The sequence below is a fragment of the Chelon labrosus genome (assembly GCF_963514085.1).
Source record: "Chelon labrosus genome assembly, chromosome: 6".
Taxonomy (NCBI): Eukaryota; Metazoa; Chordata; class Actinopteri; order Mugiliformes; family Mugilidae; genus Chelon; species Chelon labrosus.
Window position 1 is genome coordinate 10,048,225 of NC_140342.1, and position 17,605 is coordinate 10,065,829.

General features: G+C 41.7%; 1 protein-coding gene across 1 annotated transcript; it reads left to right on the plus strand.

The window, feature by feature from the left end:
• The first annotated feature begins 9,483 nt into the window (after window positions 1-9,483).
• Window positions 9,484-16,050, plus strand: angptl4 (angiopoietin-like 4). The gene is made up of 7 exons (XM_084545711.1): window positions 9,484-10,137; window positions 10,936-11,046; window positions 11,173-11,251; window positions 13,754-13,867; window positions 13,968-14,063; window positions 14,315-14,599; window positions 14,704-16,050. Exons 1-7 carry the CDS (start codon window positions 9,613-9,615, stop codon window positions 14,886-14,888), a joined length of 1,395 nt encoding a protein of 464 aa, XP_084401837.1. The 5' UTR covers window positions 9,484-9,612; the 3' UTR covers window positions 14,889-16,050.
• Window positions 16,051-17,605: the final 1,555 nt, after the last annotated feature.

Consider the following 17,605-nt stretch of genomic DNA (forward strand, 5'->3'; position numbering starts at 1 on the left):
GTGGAAGACAATCACCCCAGAGGTAACTAGGAGTCATTCCCTGCCCCACTCTTTCTGTCCCTCAGTTGGTTTCTGTCCTCTTTCTCACAGATTGTAAAACATGTTCGCCCCTTCTCTTCCCCTCCATCCGTTCTGATTATTGAACTTTAGTACACTCAGCCTTTCTGCACTCCATCCTTGTTTTCTGCCTTTAATTGCAGTTTGGTTAAATGAGGTTTCAGTTCACAGCAATGAGAGGAAGAACATCTGGAAATTAAAGGTTAAAGAGCATGCACAGCCCGTCTCTCACTCAAAACATGCTAATTACATTTGTTTGTTTGCAAAGGCATTAATCCACTGTTCTAACCGTAAGAACTGCATCTCACATCCAGGAAACATATATCAGTGTGAGTATGGACAACCTACTGAAGAAACAAGAAAAAGCAACGTGAAGAGAAGACCGTCTGAATGATGACAGCAGAAAGCTGAACAGAGTTTGGACATTCTTGGTTTGCTTTTATGTAAGCTAAAGTGCAAAAGGCAGAGACTCCGTGGTGCGAAGGTCAGAAAAACAAGCCATCCATTTATTTTTTGAAGGCGCTATCCCCTGCAATGCATACGACTTATAAAATATCTTCTCTCACAATTCACTGCACAGCAGTGTCACAGTGCCGACAGCAGGTGCGCAGGCTGACAGAAAAAGTGACGAGTTGAATCACAGGGTCAGACTCTTGGCAGCTGATGATAAAGAAGCCTGTTGTGGAGGGGGCGATGAAGAAATACTCGTTCTGAATCTCTGCAGCCCCTATCCTTTAACAAACACTGTAACGGCAACGCTTTAAGGACCGTGTCCCCTGGACTAACAAGGATACTGGCACAGCTAACTGGCTACGCTGCCAGGTTTTTGTTGAGGTGAAAATGTTTGTGCAGTGCTGATGTGATCAGACTTGTTTCATAACGACGATCCTGTACATGAGGTTGGGCAATTTTAAGGTAGATTCAGTTTCAGCATTTCTCATTTGAGAGAAAAAGCACCTTTACACCTGATAGAAAAGCTCTTTGCAGTGTGATCAGTTTCCTCTTCAACGTGATCCTAAAAGGTCCGACACTTTATGAAAGAGAGCCATTTTCTCTTTTTTTTGCATTAAATAAGAAGCAACTTAGCTTAATACAAAGACTGGAATAAAGGGGGATTATCCAGGCTGCCGTTTTTAGACTTGGTTTCATGAATGGACTAAAAAAAGACATGGGTTTACTAGTTGCTGGATCGTGTGACCAGACAGATCCTCGATCCCTACAGTGTTGAATTGTTCCTTCAAATGGGTCAACTTGCCCTCATGACTGCTTGTGAAATATTGCGCAACTGCTTCTTTCATTATAGAGTAATATACAGTACACAACATATTAGCTAGCAGGCATAAACATTACAAAACCTTCTTGAGAAAAGGATGTTATCTGGGATAAAGGTTGTGTTGATGTTGCGTCTGTTCTGTTTCTCTACTGAGTGCTCAGGTTTGTTCTCTGTAATAAATAAAGGAAACAGATTATGTCAGCCTGAACGCAAAGACACTTCTCTGAAATCTCACTGCAGAGCTACATGTTTTTATAATATGTTCCTGTAAAAATGCAGCACGGTTTTAGTTAAATTTTAAAGCAATGTAAGAGTAAAATACAACAGTAAAGCTCTGAGCTTGTGACACATCAAACGAGAAAGCATCTACTGTACACACTCAGGACAACAGCTGGGACAATGTTTAACCTGAACAAACCTTAATGGAATTTGACAAGTTGAACTCCATGGCAAGCTGTGCTATACTTCTAGCTTTGAAAGTTCTCTTGGTCTGCTTAGAAATGATCAAATGTATGTCAACCTAAGAAAACAGAGTGAAACGAAGTGACACAAAATACCACCACAGGTCATTTTAGCTGGACAGAGCTTGCTGGTCATGTTAAATTAATAGCTGCAGTCATAGGATAGCTTCTTGAAATTCCCCTAAGAGACAGCTAAAGAGGACAGCAAGGATTCTTGGCCTGCTTTAAATCCAGAGCTTCCAAACAACCTGTAGCCCGCATTACTTGTGAGAACACGGAAAAATACAAAGCTGGAATCACTCTCCGACTCCACTCAATTTAAATTAGGATTCCAGATTTGAGATTAACATGGATCAAGGCAGTCATTAGAGATTATTGGGGTTTTAATGACGCTGATCAGCAGATGGGCATGGATTCAGGGTGACAACATTCTTGAAGCGCGTGGGTGGCATTTCCTTTCAATGTCTTTTTAGATTTTTAGAAACTATTCATTTTCTTGCCAAGAATTAGATAAGAACAACATTACAACTCTCTTGTTTGTACAACCAGTTTAGATTAGCACAAACACTGCAAACAGGAGAAACTCTGAGCCCGGCTCTGTCTGAAGGTGACAAAACATCAACCATTTACAAGTTATTGTTCATATGTAATGTACAAGAGAGTGGTGTCAGTGTTAGGACTGGCTCTACAACAGAAATGCTATTTGGCACTGCCTTCTTCCAGAAGGCGGATGGTTTCCAAACAAACCATCCACCTTCTCGCAACAGGAATAGGAGACATTAGAGTATGATTTCTGCAGATATGTGTGTGCTGAAGTGTGCACAGCTGCTGTGGTACAGTTATAGGTCAGAACCCCCACTGTTCTGGAAGAACATTTTGTAATTGAAGCCTTCTTTCCTTTTCCGTCTCCAAACCACCAGCTGCATAGCACTTGACGAAGGTTGTCTGCCAATACCCACATATTTCCCAGAACAGGACTCTTTTGCAGTTGGATCCCTCTTCTGTTCAAGTGTCCCCTTCTACCTCCACTTCTGTTGATTAGAATTATTGGGGCAATGAATAAGTATCATTGTGATCAGTAACCTCCGCCCACCAACCTAAAGTGCTTCTCACACTGTAGTAAACTCAGTGTGCGTGCTTGACTGCTTCACAGGAGGCCAATTAGTTCATGGGAATCAGGCTGGGTAACTGGGGTACACACCATGGGGCTCATTTTGGGGACAAACAGGGAACAAAGCTGTGTCTTTAGAAACTCTGGGGAGACTAAATGGCTGCTGCTCATCGTGTTTGAGGTTTAGGTTCAGGAAATGTAAAAGATGGGTTCTGGAGAGCTCATTTAAAGAATCCCCAGACAGCATAAACATGTGTTTGTTTTATTTACAGAAACCACATTTAGCTTGGAATTCATCCTTGACCTTGACCACATGTTTTGGCCTCCAGTGCTTTTTTTTAAACAGTATATTACAGCAGAGTTTCTTATTGTATAAGAACACTGTTAGTACAGAGTACTATGGAATACTTTCACAATGTGAGAAACACGTTCATTCACTCTCTTGCTGGGATGAGAAGGGACAAGAACTATTAAACTATTATAACGAACCTGTGAACTAATGGTGAAGCTACAGCCAGGAGACTGTTAGATTAGCTTAGTTTAGCAAATGACACTGCAAACTATAGTCTGACATTTTAACAGTTTTCGTACAGATTAAACACACAAGATAGAAAATGTGACCTTTGCGTAGGAGTATATTTTTCCTTTTGGCAGAGACAGGCTAGTTGTTTCCCTGTTTCCAGTTTTTATGCTAAAATAAGACAAACTAATCTAATCTAATCTAATCTAAATGAGGCCTGTTTGTTGTTTCAAATAAACAGATAAGACAGATAAGTAAAACGTTTCCCAATCCTTCCTTCGAACTATCCATTTTGGAACTGGAAATGGAAATGAGACATTCAGTGGAATACACTAATGCTCTTTCTTGCTCAGAGTTACATGGAAAAACAAATCAATGATGCTCTTGTTCAGTAAATGTGTGGCCGCAGCCAGGAGCTGGTTAGCTTAGCACAAAAACTGGGAGAGCAGTTTGCCTGGCTGTGACCAAAGATAAAATAAACCACTAACATGACACATCATCAATCATCAAACTGTAAAACCATTTAATGGGCCGTCATGGAAGAGGTATTTCTCTTCTAAGGAACTTCTCTGCTAACACGTGTTAAGAAAGCACAGCATTTACCCAAATGCCCAACACTTCCAAACAGTTCTAGTTTATTATCGCCTATAGTCTTCTTTGGTGTCTTGTATAAGAACACGCTCATGCTAGTAGTTCAGTCTGACCAATCTGTTAACTGCACTGATATTAAAGATTAGCATAGGGCATAGTTCTTCCTCATATGTTACTAAATGTGGCCTGAGGATCCAGTGTAATACTGTCTGCAGTCATACACGTGTAACATATTTTTGTTCAGTGTAGAGGGTCTAACCTAAAAATCACTGCAGATTTCCAGCACCACAAAGAGCTGACAGCAAACACAGCTGCTGAGTTGAACCGCAGTCTAAACCTATTTACATACTGAATACAGGACTATGTGCACATTCTGTACTTTTCTTCTTCCTGACAGCTGGGGCCCTCATTCAGTCCACGAGCAGTGAAAGAAATGAAAGTATGCATGCGTGTGTCTGAGTAAAGATAAATCTGGGTCGTCTATCTGCAGGAGTTTGTTCCTTGTTACCAACCTGAATAGAATAGAATAGGTCTTTATTGTCATTGTCACAAGAACAACGAACTTAAAAGTGCTCTCCTATCAATAGAAGAAGAAATATTCAGGAACACGTTAATTTGTAGCAAGCAGCGCATGTCTGTGCAAGTGTATGTTGAGCATGTGATGTAAGGAATGTAAAGGGAAACAACCGTGTACATCTCTCAGCATGCAAGAAAGATACATGCATGAATGGACTGTGTGCAAATGTACTCTGTATTAAAGTCTGTGTTCAGCAGCACAAGCACTGGACCACATACATAGCATTTATGCCTTCTGTTGCCTTACGTAACTTACGTAAAATCTTATATCACAAAGGTTTTGACCTCAAACAGATGATGTTTCTATAATACTCTAATGTGAGCAACTTGGATTGCCGATCTAAGGTAAGCTGTTTTTTTAAAGTACATAAAAAGGAAGAAATCAAACATTTGTGTGGGTGCTCAAGGGGCCTCATGAAACGTGTAGATTCAAAACGTGGATGAGGCAGCATGTTGGACTCTTTACAGGAAATCTTCCTCATCCTCTTAGTCTGCACTCACTGCCTGGAGCCGGTTTATGATGAATCTATACAGAAGTGAAACAAGTCACACCTCATCTCTCAGGACAGCTGGAAGCTAAAAACAAACCGCAGGATTTCATTCGTTTTGCTGCCATGTTGCATACACTATGCGGTTCCTGGGGCAACATTAGTATGAATGAGTGCAGGTCGGGGCTGGACAAATCTCCCTCTCTTCAGACCACAGGGAGGCAGTAGTGTGTTTTACCTGGTGGGCTGCTGCCTCCGTGGAGAATGTGAAATATAAAACAGGTTCAAGTCATCTGTGTGGTGCATGCATGAATCGGGGCGCAGGAGTCAGGAGTGTCAGCAGGATTGCCTGTTCTCACTGATGTGTTTGCTTGATAAAGCTGTAACCTTCTCTATAAGATGGTGCGTGTGTTTTGTAAAACGTAGCGCACGCTTTCTGACTCAGTGAATCAGTGGCATTTATAGATTAGCAAGGTACAGGTAATAACAATAATTAAGTCTGCATTCCATTACGTGGTTCAGGTTTTGAGTGTTGACGCATTGTCAGGGTTCACTGTTACACTTACTGGAACAAAGCCAAGGTGTTATTTGTGACACCTGTGCTTTTCCTGCTATGAGAGTAAAAGCTTAAATCTAATAATAATCTAATATACCATACATTTCAGAACACATCCGCACCAACCAAACTAAATCTTGCACTGATTAAACCTCTGGATACATCTCTCTAATCCGATATTGACTCATTCATGAGCCTCATCATTATGTGCAGGCGTCTAAAAAAGGTCACGCGCGTCTGCTCCTCATGAATATCTCATGATATTAGAAATGAGAAACATACTGTGGGGCATGTAAATGGGTGCCTCTATGTGATAATAGCTGGGTTCCAACAATAAATATGTTTTATGTGTTCCGAGGCTGAGGTCTCACTTGATCTCAGCCCTTCCTTTCACAGCCCCTCTTTTCCTTTGTCTGAATCTTTATTGGAGATTTTTTTATTAGAGATTTTTTTTTTTACTTCATTGAAATATATTCAAATATGCCATTCTGGCAAACACGAGTGGAAAAATCAGTTACTGTAAGCTCCCAAAAGAGCACAGATCACAGTCCATTCATGGGAACCAGAGGTTTACAGTTCCAGAAGCCTCCAGCACCTGTTTTTTCTTCCTTCTTTCCATCCCCTTGTACATGACTAAGTCTGGGGGCTGCACTGGGATTTACAGATGTTCTGCGTTTGGAATCTGGGTAAAAGGTCACAATGCCGGCTAGGGATGGGAGCGGCCATTTTGGGAAATTGAATAAGCAGCTGTTGGCGAGGTGTGGATCCGGTGATGATCAGTAACATATGACTGTCCGGCTTGTGAGCCTGGCCGAGAGGATATAGAGGAGACGTACTGAAAGCCTGGAACATTTTTACAGACATTAAACAAATGAGACTCATGTTTATTTAATCCACATGTTTAGTCTTTTCTAAAGTCAATATATTGTCTGCTGACGATGTGACGAGCAGCATTTTGTTTGAGCAGATTTTATTCCAGTAGTGGAAGGTAACAAAGGGAATTTACATGTCTGTATTTAAGTACTATTTTCATTTGTATTTTATTGAGTATTTGGCGCCGCTTCATAATTGTACATTTTCATGAAGTATTGTCCTTTTCTTTGTCATACTGTGATGTACTTTGCACATTTTACATAGACAACATGTCAATGAAAAATGCAGATTTTAAACGTTGTTAATGCACGTCTAACAACAATCATAATCTGAAAGACTACTTTTGGCAGTTAAAGGACATTTAGTGACAATAACTGCATTTTAACTTTTATTTCAGTGAAAGGTCAAAATAAAACAGAATGTCTTCCAGTCTGCATCGTCCCAAACGTAGCATCACACCACACACTCTACTACAATTTCCCAATACAATGTACGTCAAGCTCCCAACCAGCTTTTCCTGACTGACACACAGCTGTAATTCATTCAAACTTTGCTTTGCGTCACATTTTTCTCAAAATCTGAGCGACAGAAGGCTCTTTAGTGCTGCCTCAGAGAAACAGGTCATTTCTGTAAGCCTGATATGGCACAGACATCGGTATGTTAGTGAAAGCCAGATTTTGTTTCAATTGTCCTTACTGTACACGACGCTAACGTCCCTGCCAAGTTCTGCAATGTCTCAGAGGACTGCATCAAGGCTCGCACATTCTTTACATGTACCATCATGACACTATTCACCAGACAGTCATCAGGTTCAACAATTACTGTATTTGTGCCAAGCGTTTTTTTTTTTTTTTGTTTCCAATAATCACGACACTACAATCAGACACCTTTCAACTACTTGGCCTTTCATCACACATGAGAAATAAAAACAGCAAATGAAACAAACATGTGTATATTCACTGATAAACCTGTTGTACTGTAAATGACAGTACATGAGTCATCACTGCAGCTGAAACACGACCAGTCTACAAGTCTGAACAAACAAAGGTAAACCTGCCTGCATTGACCTTAATGTCCCCATTGAACAGAAACGATTTCTTAAAATTCAACCTGAAAAACCTATTTTTAACCAGAACACGTCGGTCTTTGAGTGGAAACCCCTCCCTGTCGAGGCTTTCAGGCAAATAACGCATGTTTGTCACATTCCACACACATAATTGAGGGAGCTGACTTTCCCATCTCAGCACTGTCAGCAGTCTCCCTGTTACCTTTCACCTACTTAGTCTGGGCTGCAGACAGGAGAGGGTTAACCCTGCTCCTTCTTTGTGGTCTGGCTCTGGCTCACGTATGGCTTGCGAGCAACCCGGCAGAGGCTCTTGAAAAACCCTACGCCCCGTAATGTGGGCATTCTCTGTGCTGTGAACTTTCCCCTAATTCTCACAGTCCTCAATGCCTCCCAGCAGCAGATTTTTTACTTGCGAGCACCTCAGGCCAAATCGTACGCATGTTCCCCTCCTGACGACATTCATTCCTCACTTTATCCAAGGAGTGATGATTAAGAAATGCTGATATGCTCTTTCAAATGACTCTCCTTCTCTGTGCATTGAGAAATCTCTTTTAATCATGATTTCTGACCCAAAACAACTAGATGATTAAGCAAACCTTTAACTGTTTAGTTAACTAATTAATTTAATGAAAAATACCAATTCTCTGGTTCCAGCTTGATAGGGGAGGATTTGGTGATTTTATCTTTATCTTTATATATAATTTTAAACTGAATTAGTTTGTCTTATTTAAAGAAATCACCTTAATAACTAAAAATAATCTAGTTACAGCCCCTACAATCTGATTTATCTATTTCAGTTAACATGTCTGTGGTATATAATTCATGCCTTACTGATGTTAAAAAGAATAGAAAGCTACATAATAAGTTTAGGTTGGACATTATACATTAAATACACTCTTACTACTATTTTTGCATATTAATTTATATTCCCTGAATTATTTCTAAGTCTTATGAGTCTTGATTTGAAAATCACGGTGCGTCTTTCTTCAAAGTACGAATGTTAAATACACTAAAATGTAAAATACTTCCTTTGTTTAACATCACTTTATCTCATTATTTGTCAAATTAAGAGCAGCAAGATAGCACATGATCCAAACAGGGGAGTACAGAGCATTGTGGAGAGACTATGTGGAGAGACGATGGAGCAATGGAGTGATTCATATGCTGAATGACGGGGAAAAGGAGATTTCATCAGACTAGTCTGGGTCAGTAAAGGAAAAATTAAAACATGAAACATCAAGTTACGATTCTGTGTACTAATAAAGTAAATAATCCTCCACCCAGAAGTTAATGAGTCTTTCCTGTTAAAGTATGGAGCTCATCTTTCACTGATATCAGTGTGTGTGGTCCCCATAATGATACTTGGCACATCCATTTTCCTAAGTTGGAAAATGATTTTTTCACTTCAAATCGCTCTAGTTTATGGTAATTAGTATTTATTAACTGATGTCTTAAACGTTATGGTTAGGTAAGGTTGCATTCACATGTATTTGGGAATAACTTATCCAATGAACTCTCAAATCACACAGAATATCACACAGAGTATTGAAGAATATCAGCAATAATTTAGCTTCTAATATCATTATCTATACATTATCATTATTACACTTGGTGTGAATTCAACAACACTTTGCTATAAAGTCATATATAAAGTCATATATTTGTTTCTCTGCATGAGATATCAGCCGTTCAGTGTCCACCAGCTGATAATGTGGTTCCTGTCTGCCAGTGTGCAGAGATGAAAAACGATCTTTTTGTTATATCATGTCCCTCCTCCGCCTCTGGCATGAATAGTTAGCGGAGAGGTGGAGGAGGGACAGAAACCTGAGAGTAACTGCACCCCTCCCTCTCCCCAGCTGGCCAATAGCAGACAGCTTACAGCGTAGGCTTGGGGGCTGAGAAACTATATAATAGTGTGCTGTGCCTGTTCAGCCAGGAGCCTGAGCTCTAAGATCCAACTCTTCAAGACAGGGCAGGATACTGCAACAAGAAAACACACATTTTAAAGCAAGATTTCAGCAGTTTCAGACAACAGCAGCAATGAAGACAACGCTGGCAACTCTGACACTCTGCCTGGTGGTGCTCTTAGCCACAGGTTTTCCTTTTGAGAGGAAAACCTCACCCTCTGGAGGTGCTGCCAAGGAGAAGCGTGTCCAGTACGCAGCCTGGGATGACGTTAATGTCATAGCCCACGGCCTGCTGCAACTGGGCCAGGGGCTGAAGGAGCATGTGGACAAAACTAAAGTCCAGATGAGGGACATGTCCACCAAGATGAAAGTCTTCAATCGCACAGTGACCGAGCTGGGAAGAGAAAGTCAGAGGCTGCGAACGGAGGGGGAAGCCCTAAAGGCTCGAGCCCAATCACTGGAGGACAGAGAGGGGCAGCTGTTGAATGTCACGGCCGAGCTGAGGGAGAAAGCAGAGGAGATGCAGCAGGAGAAGAGGACAATGAGTGAGAGAATGAACCGGCTGGAGGAGAAGGTGGACAGCATGCTGCAGGGAGACGCTGTCCTGCCTGATGGGAACGCCGGTGCCAGGAACAGCAGTGATGCTCGCAACATACAGGTGAGCAACAGTTTGTGTCTGTGGTCTCACTATGATCATTTGCTCAGGAAAGCGGAGGCATATCAAGATAATGGCTTTAGTTAGTTTGGGAGGAAAATGTAGGTTTTCACTGAATGCAGACATCATTCCTTCACTCATGCTTCAAGACATTTCCAGAAAACCCCACAAAGTAGGAGTGTTGGTGCAATGCTTTACTGTATGTGAGGACTGCTGGCTTTTATGGTGCACTCACAGACACTAAATCAAAATGCACAGAAGGCCAGCAGTGGGTGGTGGGTGGAGAGGTGGGGGGTGGGTTAACGAGCTCAGGCATGGAGTAGTAACGTGCAGTACGTGCAGGGAAACACTAAAGACTTCCAGACAAAGGAATCTGCAAACATCAGCTGCAAAAACGTGTGTATATTTTTTTCCAGGGCTGGCTCATTTACAACCTGGAGAGCTTTATGATCTGGGATGCCATAGACAGAGTTGAAGGGGCTTATGGAAGTTGTGCAGCGCTCCCTTTAGAAAGCATTAGACCACAAGAGCCTGAAAGGCTTTATAGTGGAATGGAAAATCCCGCGCTGAGAGGGAATTACATAACCACACCGCTGCCTGTTGTAGAGAACAAATGCTTGTCACTGAAGGGTGAAAATGTGTCTGCGGTCTATGTCTCCTTCTTTTCAATGAACCTCTGCAGGTAGCCCTCTTGTTGTGTTAATTATAGGGGTTCTGTGGCACCATCGGCTCACTTTACGCACAGGCATTATGCTGACAAAATGCAAAACACGTGTTACCTTTGTGTTATTTTTCTTTTAGCTGTTGTTGGAGGCTCAGAATAGACGCATTGACGACCTGATGGAGCGCATCCGACTTCAACAGGAGAAGCTCGACAAACAAAATACGCGCATCAGGACCCTGCAAAGTCAAGTAAGGAAGCCTTACATTATACGCGCATATAAAGCTACTAAATAGACGTTTGTGTTTTGCTATGTTAATTGTTTTATATATATATTTTTTTTCTGCAGTCTCATCACTGACTGTTAACTTTTTCAGGTCCAACAGTCGAGACTGAGACTCTCCCCCAGGAGCGACAACACTGACGGCTTCGTCGAGCAGCAAGACTCGCCAGTCGGTAAGTAAAGGCAGAAAGCGTCCGAAATCCTCTCCTGACACTACCTTAAGTCGACTTGGCAAAATCTGACGCCAAACGTGGCAGGCCATCTGTTGAGTGTACGGCTACAAAGAAGCTTAAATCACTAGCAATTAAAATCAAAGAATCTAATCAATTTGCGACACGCTCCTCCGCGCAGCGTGACTCCACAAATAGCAACGGGCGGACGTTTTGGCAGGTGCGTTCAGGCCTCTAAACCTCTAAATCATACATTCTCACTAAATACAGGATTAACAGCATTAACAAAATAAAACATTGAGCAATTAAATAAGTTGCTTAAAAGTGTAAATCTTAACATCCAATGTTCAAAACTGTAAACTAAAACATTTAGCTAATCAAATAAATGCGTAGATTTAGAGTCTGGTTTCTGTTGCATTGCACTCAAGAGATACTACTGTTGAAAGTCAATATATTCAGAGAAGTCTCTGTCTCTCATACTGTAGAGTACAGTAATTGTATCAGGCAGTTAGTGCCCTCAGTCTATAGCCACGCTAAGCATGGTGTTCCTACTCTTACCAGAACTATGACTGTACCAGCATGAATGACCACTTTCATCCAGACTGTACGGGATTGGATGCCAACCAACTGGGGAAAAGTTTATAGTCTTCACTTATTAACCGTTTAGTCATAAATAGCATAAATAAATAAAAATGCAAACACAGATTAGGTAGATTATGACGAGTCAAAATTAGTCAGCAGAATAATTAGTCAGATCTCAGTTTCTAACGGCTATGAGTGCAAACTAGGTGAAAGGTGAATACGGCTGAGGGAACACTAGAGTTCAGTCAGCCAATACAAATCACAATAATACCTCAAAGCTCTGACATCAGCAGCATTTGAGGAAAAGGAGGTACAAGTTCTGGCGAGGTTTCAACTGGGGGAAAGTTCACTGGTCTCTCAGAGCATTCAGACAGGGTCACTCAGCTCAACCAGATTACTCTCGCCGATCATTTGTGTGGTGGGGTGGAGGGATCAGAGGAGGGGAACTGGGAAAAGGCAAAGGGAGGCATTGTGCGTTTTGCACGCTGTCTTCCTCAGATTACTACCCTCCTGCGTGAGCCAAGACAAAAAAAACCAAAGGAAAACAAGAGGGAAATTGGACAAGGCAGTCTAAATTTGTCTGTGAACTTTGTACAGATATCCTCCACTGTTTTGAAGACACTCATCCCCTCCCCTTTTTTAAGACATCCCTCCTTTTGGTGTAAAACAAACATTTGTACATCCCTCACTGAGCAACCTTTCCCCTAGATCTGTCAGTCAGACCTCCCCCCTCCTCCTCCTCCTCCTCCTCCACCACCTCCTCCTTGGTAATCCTCCCCCATCCCTGTGCACAATACCTCCATCTCCTCCTTCTCTTCCATTGTAATGAATTAGAAGTGTGCCAAAGTTCAGGAAAACCCCTGACCCCGAGGCAGACCGCAGCCACAACTAGTCATCAAGAGTTCATTCCTCTAGGGGAAAGGTCGTTACACACAAAGAACGATTTGTAATTTTGTGATCAGCTGATGACCAGCCTTTGAACAACAACAACAAAATAAAAACATTAACAACACATTTCCTTTGGCAGGTAAAGATTTTAAATTGCACCACAGAATGTCATCCATGCTAAAAAGGATTACTGAAGGGGTGCTATTAGTCTCGTGCCTCATAAGGCACATGACAGCTCCAATTGGCTGCTTTGTGTGGCTGCCTTCTTCTCATGTGTCTCTAAAGCAGGAGCCCCTACCTCCACACACCACCATGTGATCACTCTGCACGCATGCACTGGCCATGCACATTTTCGTCACTAACTGGCTGCTGTGCACGTGAAGGAGCTGTGATAAGTCAAAGAGGAAGGAGGGGATGGGGGGGCTGAGGAATGTAAAGGGTAGTAGTGTGTAACTCAATAGGCTGGATGGCCAAGCATCTGTAAAGAGAGACGTCTGCTTGGGAACTGGGAGAAAGGTCACATTTGTAGCAGAGAAAGCAGTCGAAAGCTTTATCTGGTACACATTTATATCTCCAGACTTTGTGATAAGCTTTGCTTCACTCCCTCAGAGCGTTTTATTTGCAAACACGGCGCGTCTGCGGTGCAGAGAAACACGTTGCTGTGAGGTTCCCTAACAGTGAATGACCTACTTATAAACGCTGTGTGCAGTAAACAAGCTCAGGATTACAAATGCCACTTTAAAGTAACATATGAGGGAATAATACCTAAAATGCCTTCAAAACAGGAAACATACAAAAACAGAAATAATCCGTGTTTGATTCCTGCAAAAAAGATGCTCTTAAACATGACAGCAATCCGGTAAAGCTCAACTTTTTATAGCTGTTTGAAGGAGTAACACATCTGTTAAATATGCCATGTATAAGCAGCACGGCTAGGGGGAAGGTGATCACACTGTTTAAACTGCCATGTTGTGATAATGTAGTGTCTAAGCTGTTTGTTTTAACATGTTTTCCCTCTTCTTGTTCTTCTTCTAGAGATGGCATCAGACTGCCATGAGCTGTTCCTAAGAGGAGAGACCTCCAGTGGGGTCTACACCATCCAGCCAGTAAACTCTGAGCCCTTTAAAGTCTTCTGTGAGATGACAGCTGGTAGGTGGAGCAAAACTTTTTCCCATTTTGAAGCTGCTGTTTTGCATACAGAACATTGTCTGATCAGCCCCTCTCTCTCTCTCTCTCTGTTTCAATCCAGATGGTGGATGGACAGTAATCCAAAAGCGTAAGGATGGTTCGGTCGACTTTGACCAGCTATGGCAGGCCTACGAGAATGGCTTTGGCAACCTGAACGGTAAATGCTCTTTTGAGTTTTGTCTCACTCTGACTAACAGGACAGGTGCTAACTGTCAGGTCCAAGATAAGATTAGTTTACACAGCATTACTGATTTTTACTACCACTGCATGAGAGGACAGGAGATAGCCTCCAAAAGCATCTTAGCACTGATTAGCTTATAATGGAAGTGCAAGTAGAGGTCAAGGCACTGGTGGAAGTTTCTCAGCTCTGCATAGTTTTCTTACTCTTCTCTTTTTCTTCTTCTCCAGGAGAGTTCTGGTTGGGTCTGGAAAAGATCCACTCTATTGCTAAAGATGGCGGCTACATCCTCAACATCAAGCTGTCCGATTGGGGGGATGACCTAGCATCTGTCCGCCTGCCCTTCAAACTGGGTGGAGAGGAAACCAAGTACTCACTACTGATTCCAGAGACTGGCACTTTCAGTACCTTGGAGAGCTCCCTGGGGGCAGACGCCACCGCTGGTCTGCCTTTCTCTACCAGTGACCAGGACAACGACCAGAAAGCTGATATCAACTGTGCTAAACACCTCTCTGGTAAGTAAAAATGATGCATGACCTCCAGACACAAACTTATTATACGACTCTTATGTGGTCTGATAACAATGCAGCAACTAACCTTGTGTTATCATGTTTTTTAGGCGGTTGGTGGTTCAGTAACTGCGGTCGCTCCAACCTAAATGGTCGATACTTCCAGAGCCCTCCACCCAAGCAGAGGCACCAGAGAAAGCAGGGTATCTTCTGGAAGACCTGGAGGGGCCGCTACTACCCTCTAAAGTCCAGCATGATGATGATTGCACCTGCCGCAATCGAGAACAAGTCATAAAGAATAGAAAAAGACAAAGTGAAAATATTTGGGACTATTCCCTCTTTTCTTGGTGCTTAGTTGATGAGGTTTCCATTTGCTTGGTTGTCTCCCTGTGAAGAAGACTTCATACCAGACCCTCATAACAGAGTTTCCATCGCTGTGTTCTCTGAAAAGATGACCAGATTCCTTCCCCGAATATGAAGCCACAGAGACAAAAATAAAACATGCATTGGATTTTTTTTAAAAAAATGTTCCATTGCAGTCTCCCTGTGTTGGCATGAAGCAGGTGCCCCTAGTCTAGAGGGCGTCACAGAGCGAGTCCTGGCCTGTCCACCACGCTTCCAGCAGCACAAGCAGTTCCAACAAGTCGAGACACCTCACCAGGTGTCAGCTGTGTATGCGAGCTGATGTTGAGTTTAAATGTGGTTCTGTAGCAAGCAAACACCACTGTCGGCTCAGACAGTGGCTTATTTTGTAGAGGATGCACGTAGGAGTGAAATTCAGGCTGATTAAGCAAGCCTTTTAAGCCAACGGTGCGGACCAAATGGTGACTTAATTAAAACAAAGAGTCATTTTCCACACAAATACGATGAGATTAGTGTTGAAAAGCATTATGTAAACAAAACTAGGATTACAATGCAGAGACTGTGTTAACACTGATTCTATCGACCATTCCAGCCTTTTGTACAAATTACTGTATTTTCTGTCTGCAGATTTGAATCGAAGCAAAAATAGTCTTCACTGATTTCAGTTTTCTGTGGAGGTATGGATGATATTAAGTCATATTGACTACTATTGAGAGGCATTGTTTTGTACATAGTATTTGAAGGAATGTTGTCTCGTGTTTTCCAAAATATAACTGTTACTGATTCCTCGTGATATTATCTGTGTCCGTTTGACTTGAGAGTTCGTTATTGTGGATGTGACGTTTTCTTATTTAAATGTTGTAAAGAATCTATATATATATATATATATATATATATTTCTGCTGCTTCTTGTTTGTAATTTATATTGTTTGTGTTTGTTTTTCTAAGAGAAATAACAATTTTTGGCCAATAAAACTGATTTAAACTAATATTTTTTGGTATTTTGTCTGTATTATGTGCCACCCAGAAGGTATCCACAAGTTTGCAGCAAACACAACATAAAAAATGCTGTAGTTGCCTGATTTGTTTGCTATTAATGGTAGATACATCATACAGTACTGTTCACAAATGGATCCTTTCTCTGTCATGCAGTAAAGGTTTATTCATGACTTACTGTATATTTCATCAATTCAAATCAAAATTCCTCCGTTTTGTTTTTTTAGATTAAAGTAACCGTCTGAATACACCTAAATATAAAAGTTACCTATAAACCACATCCCTAAACACATAGTGCAGTGCTAAACCATTTCATTTAGCCACACGTGTTTTGAATCTTAAGGCCCTCAGCAGCTTACTCATACAGTATTACCTGGAAGCGAACTTTAGTAGCTTCAAGGTGTCAACTTTGATTTTCACTGAACCACTTTCTACTTCTTTGTTGGGCTTACTGTTAAGTTGCTTCATCCTCAGTAGTCCTCCAGGCTCCGACAACTGGTTCAGGATCAACCTCTGTGACAGCTGATCTAATCGAGAGTGATCTCAACTAACCTCCGTCTTGGTGTAGCCAGTGAAAGTCAAGGCCTCGCTGTGACATGGCAGGTGATATAAAAATGAGGGTGCAGCCGCACTTCCTGCGGGTGCAAATGAAAAGCACAGAAGATTACTGCAATGGGATGGGGATGGTCATGGTCATAAATATATGATGTGTACATAATAAGTAGGCTATCCCAAATCTTCCACACTTTGGACCAAAATTGATTTCGGGGAACTGAAGTGAACTACTAAAGAGCTATGAGACCAATAAAGAGTTAATTTTCAGGAATTACATACAGCTCCATAGCAAGTAAACACAATTTGATAATATCACATTCAGTTTCAAGTTTATTTATAATTCAGTTCAGAACTAAATTCTGCATATACACTGCTCAAACTTGTGGGATATTGATCTGGTCAGTTAAGTAGCAGAGGGGGTTGTTAACCATTTACTTTGGTGTTAATGAAATAAACAACAGGTGAAATAGAGGGTCAACAATGGGACGACCCCCAAAACAGAAGTGGTTTCACAAGTGTAAAACTCAGGTAAAACATCTCCACTAATTCTCTCTCTAGCGTAAATACTGCTTGAGAAAAGTGGCGCCACTCTCATGGTTATGCTAGCTAGCAGTTTAGCTTAGCCTGGATAATTTGGCCAGCTATCTTGCTTTATAATACACTCACCAGCACTCCTTATAGTCGGTTTGGTCTGTCCCAAAGCTGAAGTGAAAAAACACCAACTTTACATTTTACCAGGAGGCCAGGAGACATGCGGAGCACTGTTTCATGAAACCAGCAGACTTCTCGAAAAACCTCCCAGCCAAGGAAAAGTCCAGCTTCTAAGCCCCCATAAAAAAATAAAAAATAGCTGTTTTGGCACATTTAATGTCGTACTAATTAAACTTGGTTGGCATAAATTATTACAGAGCTTTGTAGGCTCATATTTGCCAAACATAGCTTTTTGCTAAGCTAAGCAAACAGTCTCCAGGTGAAGCTCATAGAGGGTGTAGCTTTATATTTGCTAGGTTTGTGCTAAGCTGACTGGCTTCCAGCTATAGTCTTATAATTGCCATAGATAGCTTTCTGTTAAGCTGAGCTAACTGGTCTCCAGCTATA

Bases quoted from the DNA above. Each gene is read 5' to 3' on its own strand.
- angptl4 (XM_084545711.1), top strand. From the start codon at position 9,613: ATGAAGACAACGCTGGCAACTCTGACACTCTGCCTGGTGGTGCTCTTA. The intron at 11,047-11,172 runs GTAAGGAAGCCT...TAACTTTTTCAG, and splicing joins TCAGGACCCTGCAAAGTCAA to GTCCAACAGTCGAGACTGAG. The intron at 13,868-13,967 runs GTAGGTGGAGCA...GTTTCAATCCAG, and splicing joins CTTCTGTGAGATGACAGCTG to ATGGTGGATGGACAGTAATC.